This window comes from Anopheles bellator, chromosome 2, assembly GCF_943735745.2.
Source record: "Anopheles bellator chromosome 2, idAnoBellAS_SP24_06.2, whole genome shotgun sequence".
In the NCBI taxonomy this organism is placed as follows: Eukaryota; Metazoa; Arthropoda; class Insecta; order Diptera; family Culicidae; genus Anopheles; species Anopheles bellator.
In genome coordinates this window covers 84,019,100-84,033,777 of record NC_071286.1, presented here as the reverse complement: position 1 = coordinate 84,033,777, position 14,678 = coordinate 84,019,100, and the positions used below count along the sequence as shown (strand labels likewise).

At 48.7% G+C, this 14,678-nt stretch overlaps 3 protein-coding genes across 3 annotated transcripts; 1 reads left to right on the top strand and 2 right to left on the bottom strand.

Annotated features, from left to right (window-relative positions):
- Positions 1 to 451: 451 nt before the first annotated feature.
- Positions 452 to 1,775, bottom strand: LOC131208222 (zinc finger protein 37 homolog). The gene is made up of 3 exons (XM_058200875.1): positions 1,647 to 1,775; positions 1,461 to 1,585; positions 452 to 1,283 (listed from the first exon to the last, which is right to left on the bottom strand). Exons 1-3 carry the CDS (start codon positions 1,773 to 1,775, stop codon positions 452 to 454), a joined length of 1,086 nt encoding a protein of 361 aa, XP_058056858.1.
- Positions 1,776 to 3,140: 1,365 nt separating this feature from the next.
- LOC131208221 (ectopic P granules protein 5 homolog) lies at positions 3,141 to 11,849 on the top strand. Its single transcript, XM_058200874.1, has 14 exons — positions 3,141 to 3,469; positions 3,536 to 3,719; positions 4,119 to 4,952; positions 5,019 to 5,140; positions 5,410 to 6,241; positions 6,307 to 6,884; positions 7,473 to 7,998; positions 8,066 to 8,278; positions 8,347 to 8,502; positions 8,563 to 9,016; positions 9,084 to 9,816; positions 9,893 to 10,228; positions 10,296 to 10,742; positions 10,816 to 11,849. The coding sequence occupies exons 1-14, from the start codon at positions 3,141 to 3,143 to the stop codon at positions 11,465 to 11,467; spliced, it is 6,396 nt and encodes a 2,131-aa protein (XP_058056857.1). The 3' UTR covers positions 11,468 to 11,849.
- On the bottom strand, positions 11,691 to 12,652 carry LOC131208311 (putative lipoyltransferase 2, mitochondrial). The gene has a single exon (XM_058200997.1). The coding sequence runs from the start codon at positions 12,629 to 12,631 to the stop codon at positions 11,909 to 11,911; it is 723 nt and encodes a 240-aa protein (XP_058056980.1). The 5' UTR covers positions 12,632 to 12,652; the 3' UTR covers positions 11,691 to 11,908.
- Positions 12,653 to 14,678: the final 2,026 nt, after the last annotated feature.

Below are 14,678 nucleotides of genomic sequence, written 5' to 3'. Positions count from 1 at the left end.
AACAACGAGACGTGACGCTCGTGCATAAAAACAGTTAATCGAAATGTTTCAGATTAAGAAAGGGGGGGCGGCGAAAGGAAAGTGTGTAAAAGTAGAGAACGACATTCAAGGATTTCGGGGCGCCGCGAAGCACCGAAGAGCGATTCCTGGGCGCGTGACAGACATCTGTGCAGGAGGGGACAGAAAAAAGGCCACTGACTGGCAAAACTATATTTTTCGGATTTATACGCTGATGGGAACGTGGGTCGCGAACGATGCGGACAACAAGCGCGCAAACACACTAATCGGAAATTCGCTGCTGTGCGCACGATGGTGGATATGTATACAACAATAAAAGAAGGAAAAAACTACCATAGAACAAAAACAAAATAAAAATCAAATAAAAATCGTATAATTGAAACAAAGTGGGTCGTTTGTGTTCGGTGTTTCGAAAGTTTATTCGTTGACACTTTCAGCTTTTGGCCGCCTTTGGCTTTCGCTCGTGTGTACGCCGTTCGTGTTTGTTGAGCTCTTTTTTGCTGTAGAAGTTTTTATCACAACTTGTACAAACGAAGCCCTTGTAGCCAATATGGCGGTTCTGGTGTTCCCGCAGATCGAATGGTCCCTTGAAGGAGAGGTTGCAGTGATTGCAGCTGTACGTTCCACTGTGAATTTTCATGTGCCACTTCAGATACACTGGCAGCTTAAACTGAGCGCCACATACCGTACATTTGTGGGGCGCTTCGGTGGCGTGCAGTTTTTGGTGACTTTTCAAGTAGCTCGCCGAACGAAACGATTTACCACACTGTTGGCACTCGTTGCCCGTGGTTACAGGCCCGCCCTTAACGGTGTCGTGGCTCTTTCTGATGTGCACGCGCCGGGCATAGGGATTGTGAAACTTTTCACCGCACAGGTCGCAAGGAAATGCCTTTGCTTTGGAATGGAGATTTTCGTGTACGACGAGCCGCGAAGGCCTACTGAATCGCTGGCCACAGGTCGCGCACTGGTAGCGTCGGTTACGCCTGTCGCTCCGGTGCTCTAGAACGCCACGGGCCGATTTAAACCAACGGTAGCAGATACCGCATTGGAAGGGGCGCCCTTCAGTCGACGGAGGTGGTTCGAGTGCGTGCGTTTTCTCCGAATGTGCCCTCAGTTCCTCCTCGCTGTTAAAACTCTCCGAGCACCCGCAGCATTGTTTATCTAAATTGCCATCTTCACCTTTTGTTGCTTCAATACCTCCGAGAGAGTGGTCGGTTTGTTTGTCAGTCTCAAAAGGCACTTCTTGCCTTGTTCCTTTTGCGACCCTGCAGAATTCTTGGGCCGTATCGAGGTCATCCTGTGGCGCAACTGCAGCTTTATCTGAATTACTTTCTAAACATAGTGAAGCATCGGGAGCTTCTGATGTATCGCAGGATGGAATGCTAAAACAAAATGTGGCGTTAGTAGACGGTGCTGGAGGTAACAAAGCAGGCCTCACCAACCTTGGCAGTGAGATACGGAATTTCTTGTCCATTTCAAGACATCGGCGACGAACGTTGATGGCCGTCGTAAGATCGGCTTGGCAAACGGTACAACAGTGCTGCGGTAGCCGGTCGTTAGCTGTGACCTGTAGACAATTGGATAAATTAACAACACTTAATGGTTGACCGAGACAGCAGGCTTCTTACCAACAAACCGGACAGTTCCACAATCATGTCGGCGATGCAGTCCACGTTTTCGCGCTTTAAAAATATGCTAGTGAGATCGGAAGACACAGCATCACTGCCGCACACGCGACATAATTCGGCTGAGAGCATTTTTCAAACACAATCGGCACTGTTTGTTGTGCACTGCCGCCAAATCAGCTGTTCGTTGTTTACATGCAATTGTTCGGTCTAAATGTGATCTAAATGTCAAGCGTAAGTTCAAAAGTGGGATCAGAAGCACCTCTAGAATCGATGTAAACGAGGCAAATATTCGGGTTTGGTACATATTAGCGTAATTTTTATAGTTAGTTTTGTCCATGAGAAATATGTTTAAAATGTGGCGAGTGAAACTGTGGCTGCTTAGAGCACTTTGAGACACGCTAAGAAACGCTGATGTTTACGGGATTGTTGGGAAAAAGAACAACAGCACACGGAGAAGAGGAAATCACAATAAAGAGCTGTCAAAACCAGGGCTTTGTTGTTGAGCATGGTTTGCGCTTAGTTGTGTTCGCCTTTGGTTTACGATCGAAGTCCAACTTAATAAGTGTTTTTCGTTTAAGGGCAAGACTGCGAGTGATTTTAGTAAGTGGCATATTATTAACAGTTCTATTACATACTATTATGTCGCGGTTCTTGTTTTTGCATTCGAAGCAGACTACTAGGCACACTAGTTGCTCTGAATGTTGTTCAAAACTGCGCATTAGAATGAAAGGTTAATCCTGTTATCATCCAGTCTGATAACATATATCCCAAATCAATCTGGATTATCGAGAAAAGTTGCTTTTCTTTTGCCAGGTCTTTACAATTAGCAACGACATTGTTGTGTTTGGTGAAGAGTTCAGTTCAACATGGCAACGATGGAGATGAAAGAGAAGAAGGTATGCCGTACTCAGTGTGAGAGAAGGAAGGAACATTATTGAACCTATATTTTTTATGATAACCTTTGTTTTGTGATACCCAAAGCAGCACAGCAAACGATCAAAGAAAAAATATGATAAGGTGATTGCTGAAAGTGCACCGCCTGCTATCGCTGCACAGTGTGATTTTGACGAACCAACTACGATGGACAACGAGGATAAAGATAAGGAGGACACGAGCATCCATGACGAAGGCATCGACCCGGTCGAACTAGAATCAACAGCGCCACAACAGCTACTTGTTGAGGACCTAATTAATGACCAGATGGAACAGCAGAACGAACTACAAAATAATGAACATGTCGAAAAAGAAGCTACGCCAACGGCTCCGCCTTTATCCTTTTCAGGCAGCGATGCGATCGAAGTTGCCAGAATTTATCCCACAATCCCAGTTGCCATCGCTTCGACTGACGCTAGACACATATATCCCGAGCTGCCTAATATTGAACGAACAGCGCAGCAGCCTTTCGCTGTGGCTGAAGCAAACAAAATTTATCCAACGCTTCCCGATGTCCAGCACGACCTCCAAAGCCAGTGGAACCTCACACAGGAGGGCGCAATGAGCGAACTGAGTCGAGAGCAGCTCAGTAAGATCTTTTCATCCAACGATACGAACGAACTGCTCGCACTCAAGACTCATTTCGAGAACTGTGAAGCTCCTGCGGTGGTCCGAAGAACAGCAAAGTACACCGGCCACCCACTGTACGCTCTTCTGACTGATTACATGCAAAAGTGCATTAAAGAGGTGCAGGACCGCGAGAACCTACGTGTTTCTCGAAAGAAGCTCGAACGATTGCAGGATAAAGTTTGGCGGGAGACGTCGACCCGTTTCAGCGGGACGGCAACCTGTGCGGACGGAAAAATCGTTACTGCGTCCACCGTCGAAAAGTAGGTCTTTTACGACGGCTCTGATGATCGTTTTTCTAACACATTCGTTCTCTTCTTTGTTCACAGAGTAGCAGAATTGGATCAATCGGTTCTCGAGGGACAGAATCGCGTAAGCCGAGAAATTGAGGAGCGAATGTACGACCTGAACAAGGCCCAACTGGCGGCCGCTGCTCGGGCTGCCGAGATCGAGGACTATATTTGCGTTCAGTTGGCCGGTTATGACGCTAGGATATGCAAGAAGCCATACGACGTTGTGCAGTATGGGTTGAGAGATATTTTCACAATTCTGTTGTACTTTTTACGTGTGAACCGCGAAAAACCGGGCCACCGGCAGCCGCCGGGACCTCGAAGCAGTAAGGACGAGCGGCGAAACTTCAGTGATAGCGTACGAGCGTGGATGCGGGAGTGTGCAATGGTTCTTGTGTGGCTTGGGAACGTCCACGATCGGTTGAATGTAGTGCTTCAGCTGCTGCACTGTGAAGCGGGTACGCCGTCGTGGGCAAAAGAACTTATTTCCCCATTAAGGCCGGTGGCTTCTCACGGGCGGAAGGCTTCATCGAAACGGCTAGCTGATGGTGAACTAGGCCAAGTGTTGAAAATACTCGAGCTCGGGTTGGCTTCACATCCGCAACGTGAATCATTCCTTAAGGCTTCGTCGGAGGAAGTTGACGAGTTGGTAAAGGGCCTTGACAGAATGACGGTTATGGCAAAGGCGGTCACTCCGTGCGAAGACGACAGTGATAATCACCAGGTGGATTGGCTCGTGGTGGATAGCGATGGCGAAGATTGTACCGGTTCGGGCGAGGTAGCACCTCTCAAGGAGGATGATATGATCGCCTTTCTTGATCAGATGCCATTTGCGGACGTGTTCGAAACGCTCACCGCTATCGGTAGCGCGGAAGCCAGCTGCGTTACGATCTCACTACATCAGATGCTTCGCTCGATCACCGTCGCTCTGGAGATCGTTCGTGTCCTAGCGATTGGTGTCCGTACGTACGGTAATCAGCCGCGGTACGATAGTTTCATTCGTCGGCTCGGTCGTCTGATTGCTCACACGGTTCACTACGTGGCCGACTTGTTCAGTCTGTACCCAGGCCGAAGTAATCCGATCGATCCGGCGTGCCAAGAGTTCCAGCGCCTCTTGAGACGAGCGGTTTGCTCTTTGGCAGTTTTACGAGAGAACGCCGCCTGGCAGTATGTGCTGTCCCTACCTTACCGGCTGCTGGCATTCACCGACACCTGGTGGCTGTACAGTGGAGTGCTTGCCGATGTCGAGGGCTGGAACGAACGGACTTTGCTTTCGGAGCTCGTGCCGAACGACGGTGAACGGCACATTCAGATGGACAAACTTTACCGTCGGCTGCTTGAACGATCACCGAAGGACGTTTTCTACGTCTGCCAGCTGATTGTTAGTTTGGTGGATGCTCGAGATATTACCCGCGAAACGGGTATTTTCTTCGTCGCTGTGAAAGACTTCTTTCAAGTAAGTTTCTGCTTCTTGGTTCTTTGCTTTGCCTAAAGATCAAAATCATTTTTATCCCAATTTTAGATTTTGCTCCGCCTCGATCACGAAGATCAGCCAGTGTTGCTCGAATACGAGCTTAACCAGCTGATGTTTCTTTTAAACAAACATCCGCTGCTGTGCGAAGCCATGGTGGATGAGTTGCAATGGTGCGTGGAACAGGAAACTTTCGGAAACGATTTCCCAGGTGTGCGCGATTTACGAAAGCTATTCCGCCAACTTCCGTTTTCTAATTACTCACCCACGGCGGCGTGCATCGACAAGCTGCACCGGATACTGCGCAGTTCTAGTCCCACTTCGGACTATTCGTTTATAGCACTAGAAATCCTGCAAAGTTTCCAGTACACAAATGTTGTGTAAGTATACGAAATTCGGTGCATCATCGTTTGCCTGCTCACTTCTCGCTTCGCTCTTGCAGGAATGGTCAGCTCTGGATACCTTTGGCGGTTCAGTTATACGTTTTAAACACCGTGATCGCAGCGCACCGTCACTATATTCCTCTCGATCCCAATGCGACACCGGCAACTACGGCCAACAAGCCATTGTTTGAAGCATACGATAAACTTTGCTGGGGCATCGTTGGCAAACTGAAGGTACACCGTCTAGATCAACCGCAAGAATTCATGGTACGCGTGATACACGAACCGGAATTGGCACTGGGTGATGTTCCTGGGCTAGAGCAAGTGCCTGAGATACGGGAAGGGGTGGAGGAGCGACGACCGCTTGCGATCTATGCTGCCTTACTTGCGACGACCGTCGGCCATTGGGTGCCAGTGTTCTGCCATACGGGAGTGAAGCTTCTCGCCGACCATCTGTGCGACTACAGCCGGAAATTGGCGATACGATGCCTGCAATTGATCGTTCCACTGTTTCTCGATTGTCCAATGAGCTTAAAAGAGAATGGGTCATTTGTATCGCTGTTGGCTAAGGTTATTGGTAAACCACCGAAGGAAGCTCGTTGGTGGTCAACTAGCAGCGACGGAGAGGATGCCCTCACTGAAGAGGACGCTACGCTGCGCGTCTATTGCTTAGCATCTCGGATGGTTTATCTGCAGCTGAGCGATCACAAAATGTACGGTTTACCGACACCTGCTCCACTGGTTCAGCTGTGGGCGCAAGTTCTTACTGCGTTGCCGGAGTGGAAAAAGTGTCCAAAGGTACTCCGGATGCTCGATGTGGTGGCTGATGTGGCGCACCACTACGAGCCCGCTTGGGATTCGCTCAGGAAACATCTACTTCCCCACTACTTGGTACGCTTTGTTTGTTAATTTCCGTAAGATTGGAACTGTTGATCTATTGTTTTCTTTTCTCACAGGATTTGGTGGAAGTTAAGTCGCCAGCAGGAAATAAAAATCGACTTTTCATGAGAAGCAATGATGAAGAGTCACTGTACAGCTTAAAGCCGGATCTGCTCGCCCTGTCGATGTTGAGCTTCGATCTTGAAGCGGAACGTACCGAGCTGGAGCTGTGGCCTGGCTTCCTGCAAACCCTGGCTGCCGATCCGGCTGTTTCTGTCGATGAAGCGCTGAAGCGGGTCGTTGTGGGACAATCTACAGACTGTGTGCTCTCCGGTGGGAAGCTAGTTCTGTACAAAGTTGCACGTCAAATCATATCCTTCAACCACAAGCATCCGCTGCAGGTTTATCTGTGGTTGCGCTTCTTTCGTATCTTCTACACAATGATTCCGGCCGCCGATGGTGACCTGCCGATCGTGCACGGGTCCACAGATCGGTTGCTCGCGTACGATAAGCAGCTTCAGGATAAGTTGAAGGCAGCTGCACTAGAGCATCGAGATTACTACGCCAAACTGGCGCCAACTCCTGTCCTGCAGCGTAGCTGGGATAGCGAGCATGCCAAAGCAGCCCAAGCGCAGCTGTATCAATTCCTGGCAGGGTAAGCAGCAGAAAAGCAGGCGCACGATCATTCGCGATCTGTAGTTTGTGGAAGTCTTTATTCGTAGCTAATTCCAAATACCTGTTTTTCAAATCTCGTAACAGATTTTATGAATCGTGCTTATTGTGGCTACAATCAGATATGTTGAACGGAATATCGCTCGGTACCCTCAGAACACTGCCAGATAAGTTCAACAAGCCAATGTTGCAGATCATCTTTAACAAATCCACGGTAATGACTGTTATTTGATTGGGATTTTCCATCATTGTTACAGTTTCCATCATCAACATCTTATTTTCCATAGAACTATCTGATCGAATTCAACGATGGACGCTCCGAAATGTATCGTTTTGATCGAGTCCGCGTTTCCTGGGACGCACTCTTGGGACGAAACCAGAGCCGAGTGAAGCAACTCGCTTCGGCAACCGAACGGACGGCTGCGAACGAGACACGTGATCCTGCCGCAATGCTCGAATCGATCGCGAAGCGACTGAGTGAATACGATCTGCCCGTTTCGTTGACAGCGCTTCGCTGTAAACTACCGTCGGTGCCTGTGTATGAATTGTCCGTCGATACTGACCCGCGCAGGGTGGTCTCCGGTATTGAAACGAGCATCGGTGTGTTGATTAAGTTCGCAACGAAACAGTATCGGCCGGCGTGGGACAACTTACGCAGCCTGCAACAACAGTACCGGGAGCTGCTCCCGAAACGGTTCCTCGTTGAGAAGCAGGTCAAACATAAGCTGACCGAGTGCAGTATGCTAACGAAGCGCTGCACTGGCCCCGTTACCGTGTCGATCACAGTCAGCAAAACTGTCGAGCGGAAAGAAATTGTCGAAAAGATCTCGCAAAATCGTTCCAAGTATAATGAGGCTTTGAAGAATGCCATCTACACACCGGACCCGGTTTTGTTGGCGCTGCACCAAGCGAATGTACTGCTAACGCAGTTGGATCGGTGGTTCAGTGATTCGGGAGCGTTGGGAGTACACCTGTTACCAAAAGATCACTCCGTAAAAGCACTAATCGGCCGGTTCGTTCCCATCATGATAGACCACAGCAATTTACGCTGCCCGGTGACCGAGCAAGTTTTGGAAGCGTCCTTTTCGCTGTTTATGGTAGGTTGCGGGTTGTGTTAAGTTAAACGTAATTGTCTGTGAGTGCATTTTCATGCTTCCGTTTCAGGCACGCGTTCCGTCGCTAGTGTACGATCCACTTCTTGCCAACTTGCATATGGCACTGATTAGGTCAGACGTAACCATTCTCGACTTTTTGCCACACGTCAAAGCCGCCCAAATCCCCGGAAGTCACATGTTGCAGCTGTACTCGCGGTTGTTAAAATTGAACTATGGACGGCAACTTGAAAAGCGTGCCTTTATCACCGTTTTTGATGAAAAGGTCTGAGAATTACTTTTAGTTGCACGGTGATCTAGTTGAATGTGTATCTTATTCGCGTTACTTTGCAGTTTGACCTGTTGCAGTGGCTAAAGCATAATAGTATGAAACAAGACGATCTCGATGGCATGATCGTCGAGACAGTGAAAGCACTCTGCAGCACGGCCGAGAGCTCGCCGACGACCCCGTGCAAAGATGTGCCAGATCTTTCCCAAAAGTTCCATGACGTAAGTGGGATCGTTTGACTATTTCGTTGTAAATTTCTAATTGTGCTTTTTATCCTTCAGACCTTGCAGCGTTATCTTCTTACGCTGGTTGACGATAATTTCCCCGAGCATTACGAGACAATACTGATGAAGCTGTTGAATGGCTGTGAGCAACGACAGCTGAGTCCGGATATCCTGCTGGCCGTAAATAATACAGTGCGCGCCCAGTGGCGCGTGCCTCCGATAACCACCGCCATCAATAGCTCGCCGGAAGTGCGTGCTCTTCTTTCACGCTTCACTGGGCGGCAGTACGAGGCCAGTGATCGGTTCTACATTTATCAGATGGTGGCGAGTGCAATCAGAAGGTTGTCTCAATACTTCGTTACCCAGCGGACGCAGAACTGTCTGCACGGGCTTTACCCTCAGTATCGGGCGTACGTGATGCCGCTGGCCCTGACGTTTGCCACACTCGGTCAGGCATACATCGAAACGTTCATTCCATCGCAGATTTCCAGCATGCGGGAAGCGGAATTACGTAAGTCGTTGCGCAGAGTTGGCCAAAGGCTCACCAAAGGATCAAGCTTAGCATTTTGCCCTTGCAGACGTTAACACCGTGTGGGATACTCTGAGCCAACTATTTTCGGCGTGGCTCGAACCGTACGAAAAGACCAACTTTGCCAGCTGGATTCAACAGGTCGGGCCAAGCTCGCCACAAGAACTGCTGCTCCAGTGGAGCGATCTATACGTTGCCGAAGCATCCCAAATGCTGGTTGCGTTCACGCACTGCGTCGAGTCAATCATCACAAAGCTCGACGACAGTGTACGGATACAGGATCGATACGACAGTGCGTCCAGTGTCCTGGCCCTCGTGTTCGATTGGTATGAGCGAAATTACGCTCATCGTTCCGTAACGGACACGGTTCTGACACCAGCCAACGTTCAACTGGTGACGTTGCCGTGGGAAAGGTTTCACCCAGGAGAGTCTACCCTCGGAAACTTCAATCGCATCCTCGATCGTTTCACACCGATCGCACATCAGTTTGCGGCCCAGGTCTTTATCCGCTGCCGATGGGATCGGTTAACCGATGATCTACGCGTAGGTGACCTGCTTGGGGTTTGCGTAAAGCTTGCACACGAACCGACGGTCCAGGTAAATGGCCGCTCCGCCATGATGGGGACACTCGAAGCTTTATCTAAAATGCGCTGGGTAGGGTTCGACCCGTCCGAGCTTAAAGTCACCCTTGATTGGTTCGTGATGTCAACCAACGATTCCATCATCCTGCGATTGACCTCATCACCATCGTCGATCACGTCACTTGATGAGGCGATTCTGAAGTAAGGCACACGACACACGATGGCGGGGTTTGTTTTATCTCAACTAACGCTTTTTTCACTTTTCGGTTTGCTGCAGCTTACTGTTGGTGGCTTCTGGGTTGCGTTTCAACGAACAAAACCCAACAACCGAACAAGGGAACGAGCATCAGATGCGCAAACGGGAAATGTTTATGCGTTGCGCCGTCCGTTTGCTGCTGACGTACGTCAAGCGGAACAAGAAGGCGCTAGTAGCGAATCCCAACGGCTCCGATCAGTTCACTATGGCCGTCAAGGGGTTGGTGGAGCTTGCTGCACATGTTGTGGTAACCATTCGTCCCGATCCCGTCGAGAACTCGGATGGCAGGACAACAGTAACGCTACTCACCCAGTTGTTCGACGCAATCAGAGTTTGTGCCGCTGAGCCGACATTCGGGTAATTATTTATTTTGTACCGGTTCTGAATGATCTCTTATTCTTTCGTTATTCACCTTTCGACTCAGTTACTTCACTCAAGCGGTACGTCACATGCTGGAACAGGATTCGCCCGGTTGTGAAAGACTCGTCGAAAGCGTATTGCTTGGCTGCGCTCTGTACAGTAATCGTGCGCCTTTCGAGATTATGTTGACTACAGAAGTGGCACTTTTTAAGCACTTTCGGCTAAACTATCAACCCTGCGATTACTGCTCCACCTCACTGGCTGGTAGCGAGTGTGGCGGTCATCGCGATTGTCGATCACAATTTGGACAATGGTTGCCCATTCTGGACCTTTTTAATCCGGCCCGGTACGCCGGTTGGTTGAAATCGCTTCAAGAGACTGAACGTTTTTCGGCGGTTCCACTGTTGCTGCATGCCGTAGTGATGAGTCGCTTCATTACTGCCCCGAATGACGCAGAGAGGCTTCAAACGTTGGCCCAGCTGCAAACTCAGCTTGCAAAAATGAATGTCAGGTTGGTGAAACAAAATATCGGCTAACTAATCAGTGTATAATCTAACGGATTGTTCGATGCATTCTCTCCACAGCACTCAATACGAATCACGCTTATATCTCCTGTGGGGACTGATGGCGTACGGCTTGATGACTCTGCTTGCTACCCTTCCCGAAGCTGTGACACTGTTACAGGAGTTTGTACAATATCTGAGCTCGGTCATCAGAGGCCCGTTCGGAACGGTGAACCGACTGGTACAGAGTGCCCTCAGTTTCTACAAAGGAACATCCGCCAGCCCGACACGACGCACCGTAGCGCAGTTCCTAATCGTCTGCCTTGACTTCTGCCGGCAAGGCTACTACCCAACAGGCCGCAGTGCCAGTGAATCGCAATCTGATGCTGTTGGTGATGATTTCGACATGCTTTCAGATGAAGTAAGCGATGGAATAGGAGATGATAAGTCTCCGAAGGTAAGGACAGTAACTTTCCTGCGTACTAATATAATGGAAATGCTGAACGATGCTGGTGGTGTGCCGTCGAATCAGAAGGATCCCACCAAAGCTGCCTGGGGTCAGCATTTGGAGAGCATCCGGTCGCAGATAGAAGGTAGCACCGTTTTCGCTCAAGTTGTCGAACAATCGGTAGCTCCCCTTTGTGTCGAGATCCTTTCTGTACTGGGCGGTCAGGACACCGACATTCTGATGCACACGGCATTGGACGGTTGGAAAAAGCGAGGCTTCCCGTAAACATTTTTCTATCAACTGCGATCATCGTGTATACCTGTTGGCCTGGCCAACGTTAAATGATTCTTATTCACAGTACATTGTAAGAAACAAATCTTTTTCGATGCAGTCGATTCGAAATGTGAGATTATCGTGTCATTTTTTCTACATTATTCACACACGCCTTATTATTGAACCATTGCTTGGCGATGAAAACAAGATGGGGAACGTTACCTAGCAACGATCAAAATTATTTTATTCCAAAATGCGAGAGGAACAAAACGATTGACCAAATCAAGTGAAACGATCGTGTTATTAGGCTTAGAAGCTACTTTGTTGCTATATTGCACAGAGCTGTTTTCAGCTAAAACGCACTTATTTCTCGAATATTAAATAAAGCTAAAAACAGGAGTCAAAAACAAACACGGTACACAATGCATCAACATTAGTAGAACAGTTGAGCAATTATCCTGCCGATTCAGACCGGCTTGGATCGAGTAATTCACGTTGCAGTGTTTCATCCATTTCCGTTAACTCACATTCGAATGTATCGCTGAAACAACGCAAAAAGTCTGGCGTTACCGTGGCGATCGAGGGCCGTGTGCTACCAAGTTCCTGTGCCAGCGACGTGACGCCCTTTCCCGTCAACCCACACGGTACAATGTGCCGGAACCATCCGAGATCGTTGTCACAATTGAGGGCCAGTCCGTGTGATGTGACATATCGACTAACGTGGATTCCGATGGCGCAAATCTTCCGGTCATCGATCCAAACGCCGGTATCCGGCGTCGTTCGTGCTCCCGGCAGCCCGTACCGTCGGCACAGTTCGATGATCGTGCGTTCGAGGTGGCACACGTACCACCGAACACTCGGTTGAAAGTGGCGTAAATTTAGCACCGGATATGCGACCAGCTGGCCTGGGCCATGAAACGTTATCAATCCGCCCCGGTTTGTGCGCACAAAGTCGGCTCCGAGAGCGAGCAGGCGGCGTTCCTCTTCAGCGCCGTAACCGCCTGTCCGGATGCCGACGGTGTAGACGGGTTTGTGCTCGGTAAGGATAAGTATGTGTCCCGTCCTGGTGGCCGTTTCGTCGTTGCGCACACGATCTACGACGGCCGCTTGCAACCGGATGCCTTGCTGATAGCTAAGCTTTCCGGCGCGCAAAACGTGCACCAGTCGCGAAGACATGCTCACGTTTTTGGTGAGTTTGGTGAGATGACCCAGTCCGGAAAGGGTTTCTAATCAGCTAGCACTGTGCACAGCTTCCGATTTATCTGCACAACACTCTTGCGCCATCAACGTGGTCAGATAAGGGGAAAAATTTAAAATTAAAAACATTACATCGCCGGCAAAACAACTCCGTCCACTTTTGACGTTTCCGAACCTTCCACGCTGCTCTTGTCACATACTGTAACCTGAGTTTGAATTTCAGTGTGAAATGTGTCATCTCGCGAAATATTTCAAGCAATAGATTATTTCAAAACCGCCACTGAAAACAATCGGAACCGATTTTAAATGTTGAGCTTTAAAATGATATACAATTTGTAGTAATTGAAATACTATGACTACTTCGTAGCATTTGACTTCAAATGCATTATTTGGGTAACATATTATAGTCAAATAAAAGTTGTAAATTGAAAGACAAAGAAACGTGACGCGAGTAATTTGAATTTGGAACTTTGCATAGCCAAAGAAAATGATCAAAATTCATATAGTAAAATTATCGTTACTAACAATCGATCAGGATGTGCTGTGCTCATCATCAGGCTTCCCGGTACTTTCTCAAATGGTTGACTAATAAATGGTTATGAGCATTTCGGGCGTCATAAAACCTAGTAATTACAATCACGGTGCACTATCTCCGTTCCGATCTGCTTCGGTACGGGTTCAGTTTTGCAGCTGCTTCGCAGCGCGGTGGGTACAACTATTCGGCCACCTTTTGACCAGCTTTACGTTGCGGCCACTTTCTTCGAATCATTCGTATCTTCCTGTTTCGATCGGGTGTGCGATCGGGAGAAGATTTAGTGATTATTTTCAGATTCACCCTAAAGACGGTACCGTTCCTGGGCTGGACGACGGCAGCCCGCATACTGCATACTGACCAACTGTCCCTTTCTTCGTTTCTATGCTATGGGTTGCGCCCTGTGGTCGTTCCTTGCACATGCAAGGATATTCTGTGCATGACGGTGGGCACCTACTGTGGCCGCGCCACACACAGAGTCCCGAATGGATGCAAACGGGATGCAGCACACTGATTGAGCAGTTTTAGAAATTGAGTCAACTCGCCCTAAGTTAATGAAACGATAAACAACAAGGAAAACAATCTTTCGGAGAAGAATATCTTTGGATGGTGACCTAAAAGAAGCCCGTAGAGAAAAAGCAAGACAGGGAGGGGGTGACATCAATTTGGCCCCGTACGGTGCAGCAACCTTCCGGAACAGATGTTTTAATTTATGCGCCAACTTCAGCCTCCGGGAGTTCTGGGGCTCCCTGTTGTCCTGCCGGACGTGTTTTGGTCTCGTGCTGCGTTTGTTTGCTGGCCATCTTGGCGTGATCAATGGTCTTTTGGTCCTGTCCGCGCTTGGTCCCCGTGGTTTGCGCCCGTGGTCCGTCCATCCATTCGAGGAAATGTCCTCCCGTGTCCATTATCATTTCCATCTCTGTCTCGTGCTGGTAAAGGTGTTTAAATGGCAATTTAGCAAAAATTGTGGGCCAATTCTTGACCATACCTTTTTGTAATCACGCTGATGAAGGAAAATTGAACAAAACAGTGGAAATGAAGAAACGAACGGCCACGAGGCAATGAAGAGTTCCGTCCTTCGTCGTCTTAAATGCTTATGTTTCGTAGAAGGAGTGAATCGACCTGCAAATCGGCAGATGCGTTTTTTTCTAGGGCAATTTCGTTGGTGGTAATGATCTGTAACATTGTTCTTGGGACCGTCGTCAAGAGTGTAAACGACGTTATCGATGGAACACGTGTGCGGTAGAATGCGATAGGTGCTGTGTGGCCATAATTTTTAAGATGCATCGACACGTATCCTTCGACATCGAGACGTAGCCTTTCAACATCCCAGCTGTTGGAATTGCACAGAAACGCCACGAAGAGGAAGCACGTGGCTATAGGCTTTCATTGGGTCAGGCAGACTGGGCACTAGAAATTCAACTATGCCACGGAAAATGTAGGGATAATGGACACCTTTTTCGACACATTTTGCTTGCGCTAATATTTAAACAC

Bases quoted from the DNA above. Each gene is read 5' to 3' on its own strand.
- LOC131208222 (XM_058200875.1), bottom strand. From the start codon at position 1,775: ATGCTCTCAGCCGAATTATGTCGCGTGTGCGGCAGTGATGCTGTGTCT. The intron at 1,586-1,646 runs GTAAGAAGCCTG...AATTGTCTACAG, and splicing joins TGGAACTGTCCGGTTTGTTG to GTCACAGCTAACGACCGGCT. The intron at 1,284-1,460 runs GTTGGTGAGGCC...AGAATTCTGCAG, and splicing joins TTCCGTATCTCACTGCCAAG to GGTCGCAAAAGGAACAAGGC.
- LOC131208221 (XM_058200874.1), top strand. From the start codon at position 3,141: ATGAGCGAACTGAGTCGAGAGCAGCTCAGTAAGATCTTTTCATCCAAC. The intron at 3,470-3,535 runs GTAGGTCTTTTA...CTTTGTTCACAG, and splicing joins ACTGCGTCCACCGTCGAAAA to AGTAGCAGAATTGGATCAAT. The intron at 3,720-4,118 runs GTTGTGCAGTAT...TCATTCCTTAAG, and splicing joins TATGCAAGAAGCCATACGAC to GCTTCGTCGGAGGAAGTTGA.
- LOC131208311 (XM_058200997.1), bottom strand. From the start codon at position 12,631: ATGTCTTCGCGACTGGTGCACGTTTTGCGCGCCGGAAAGCTTAGCTAT.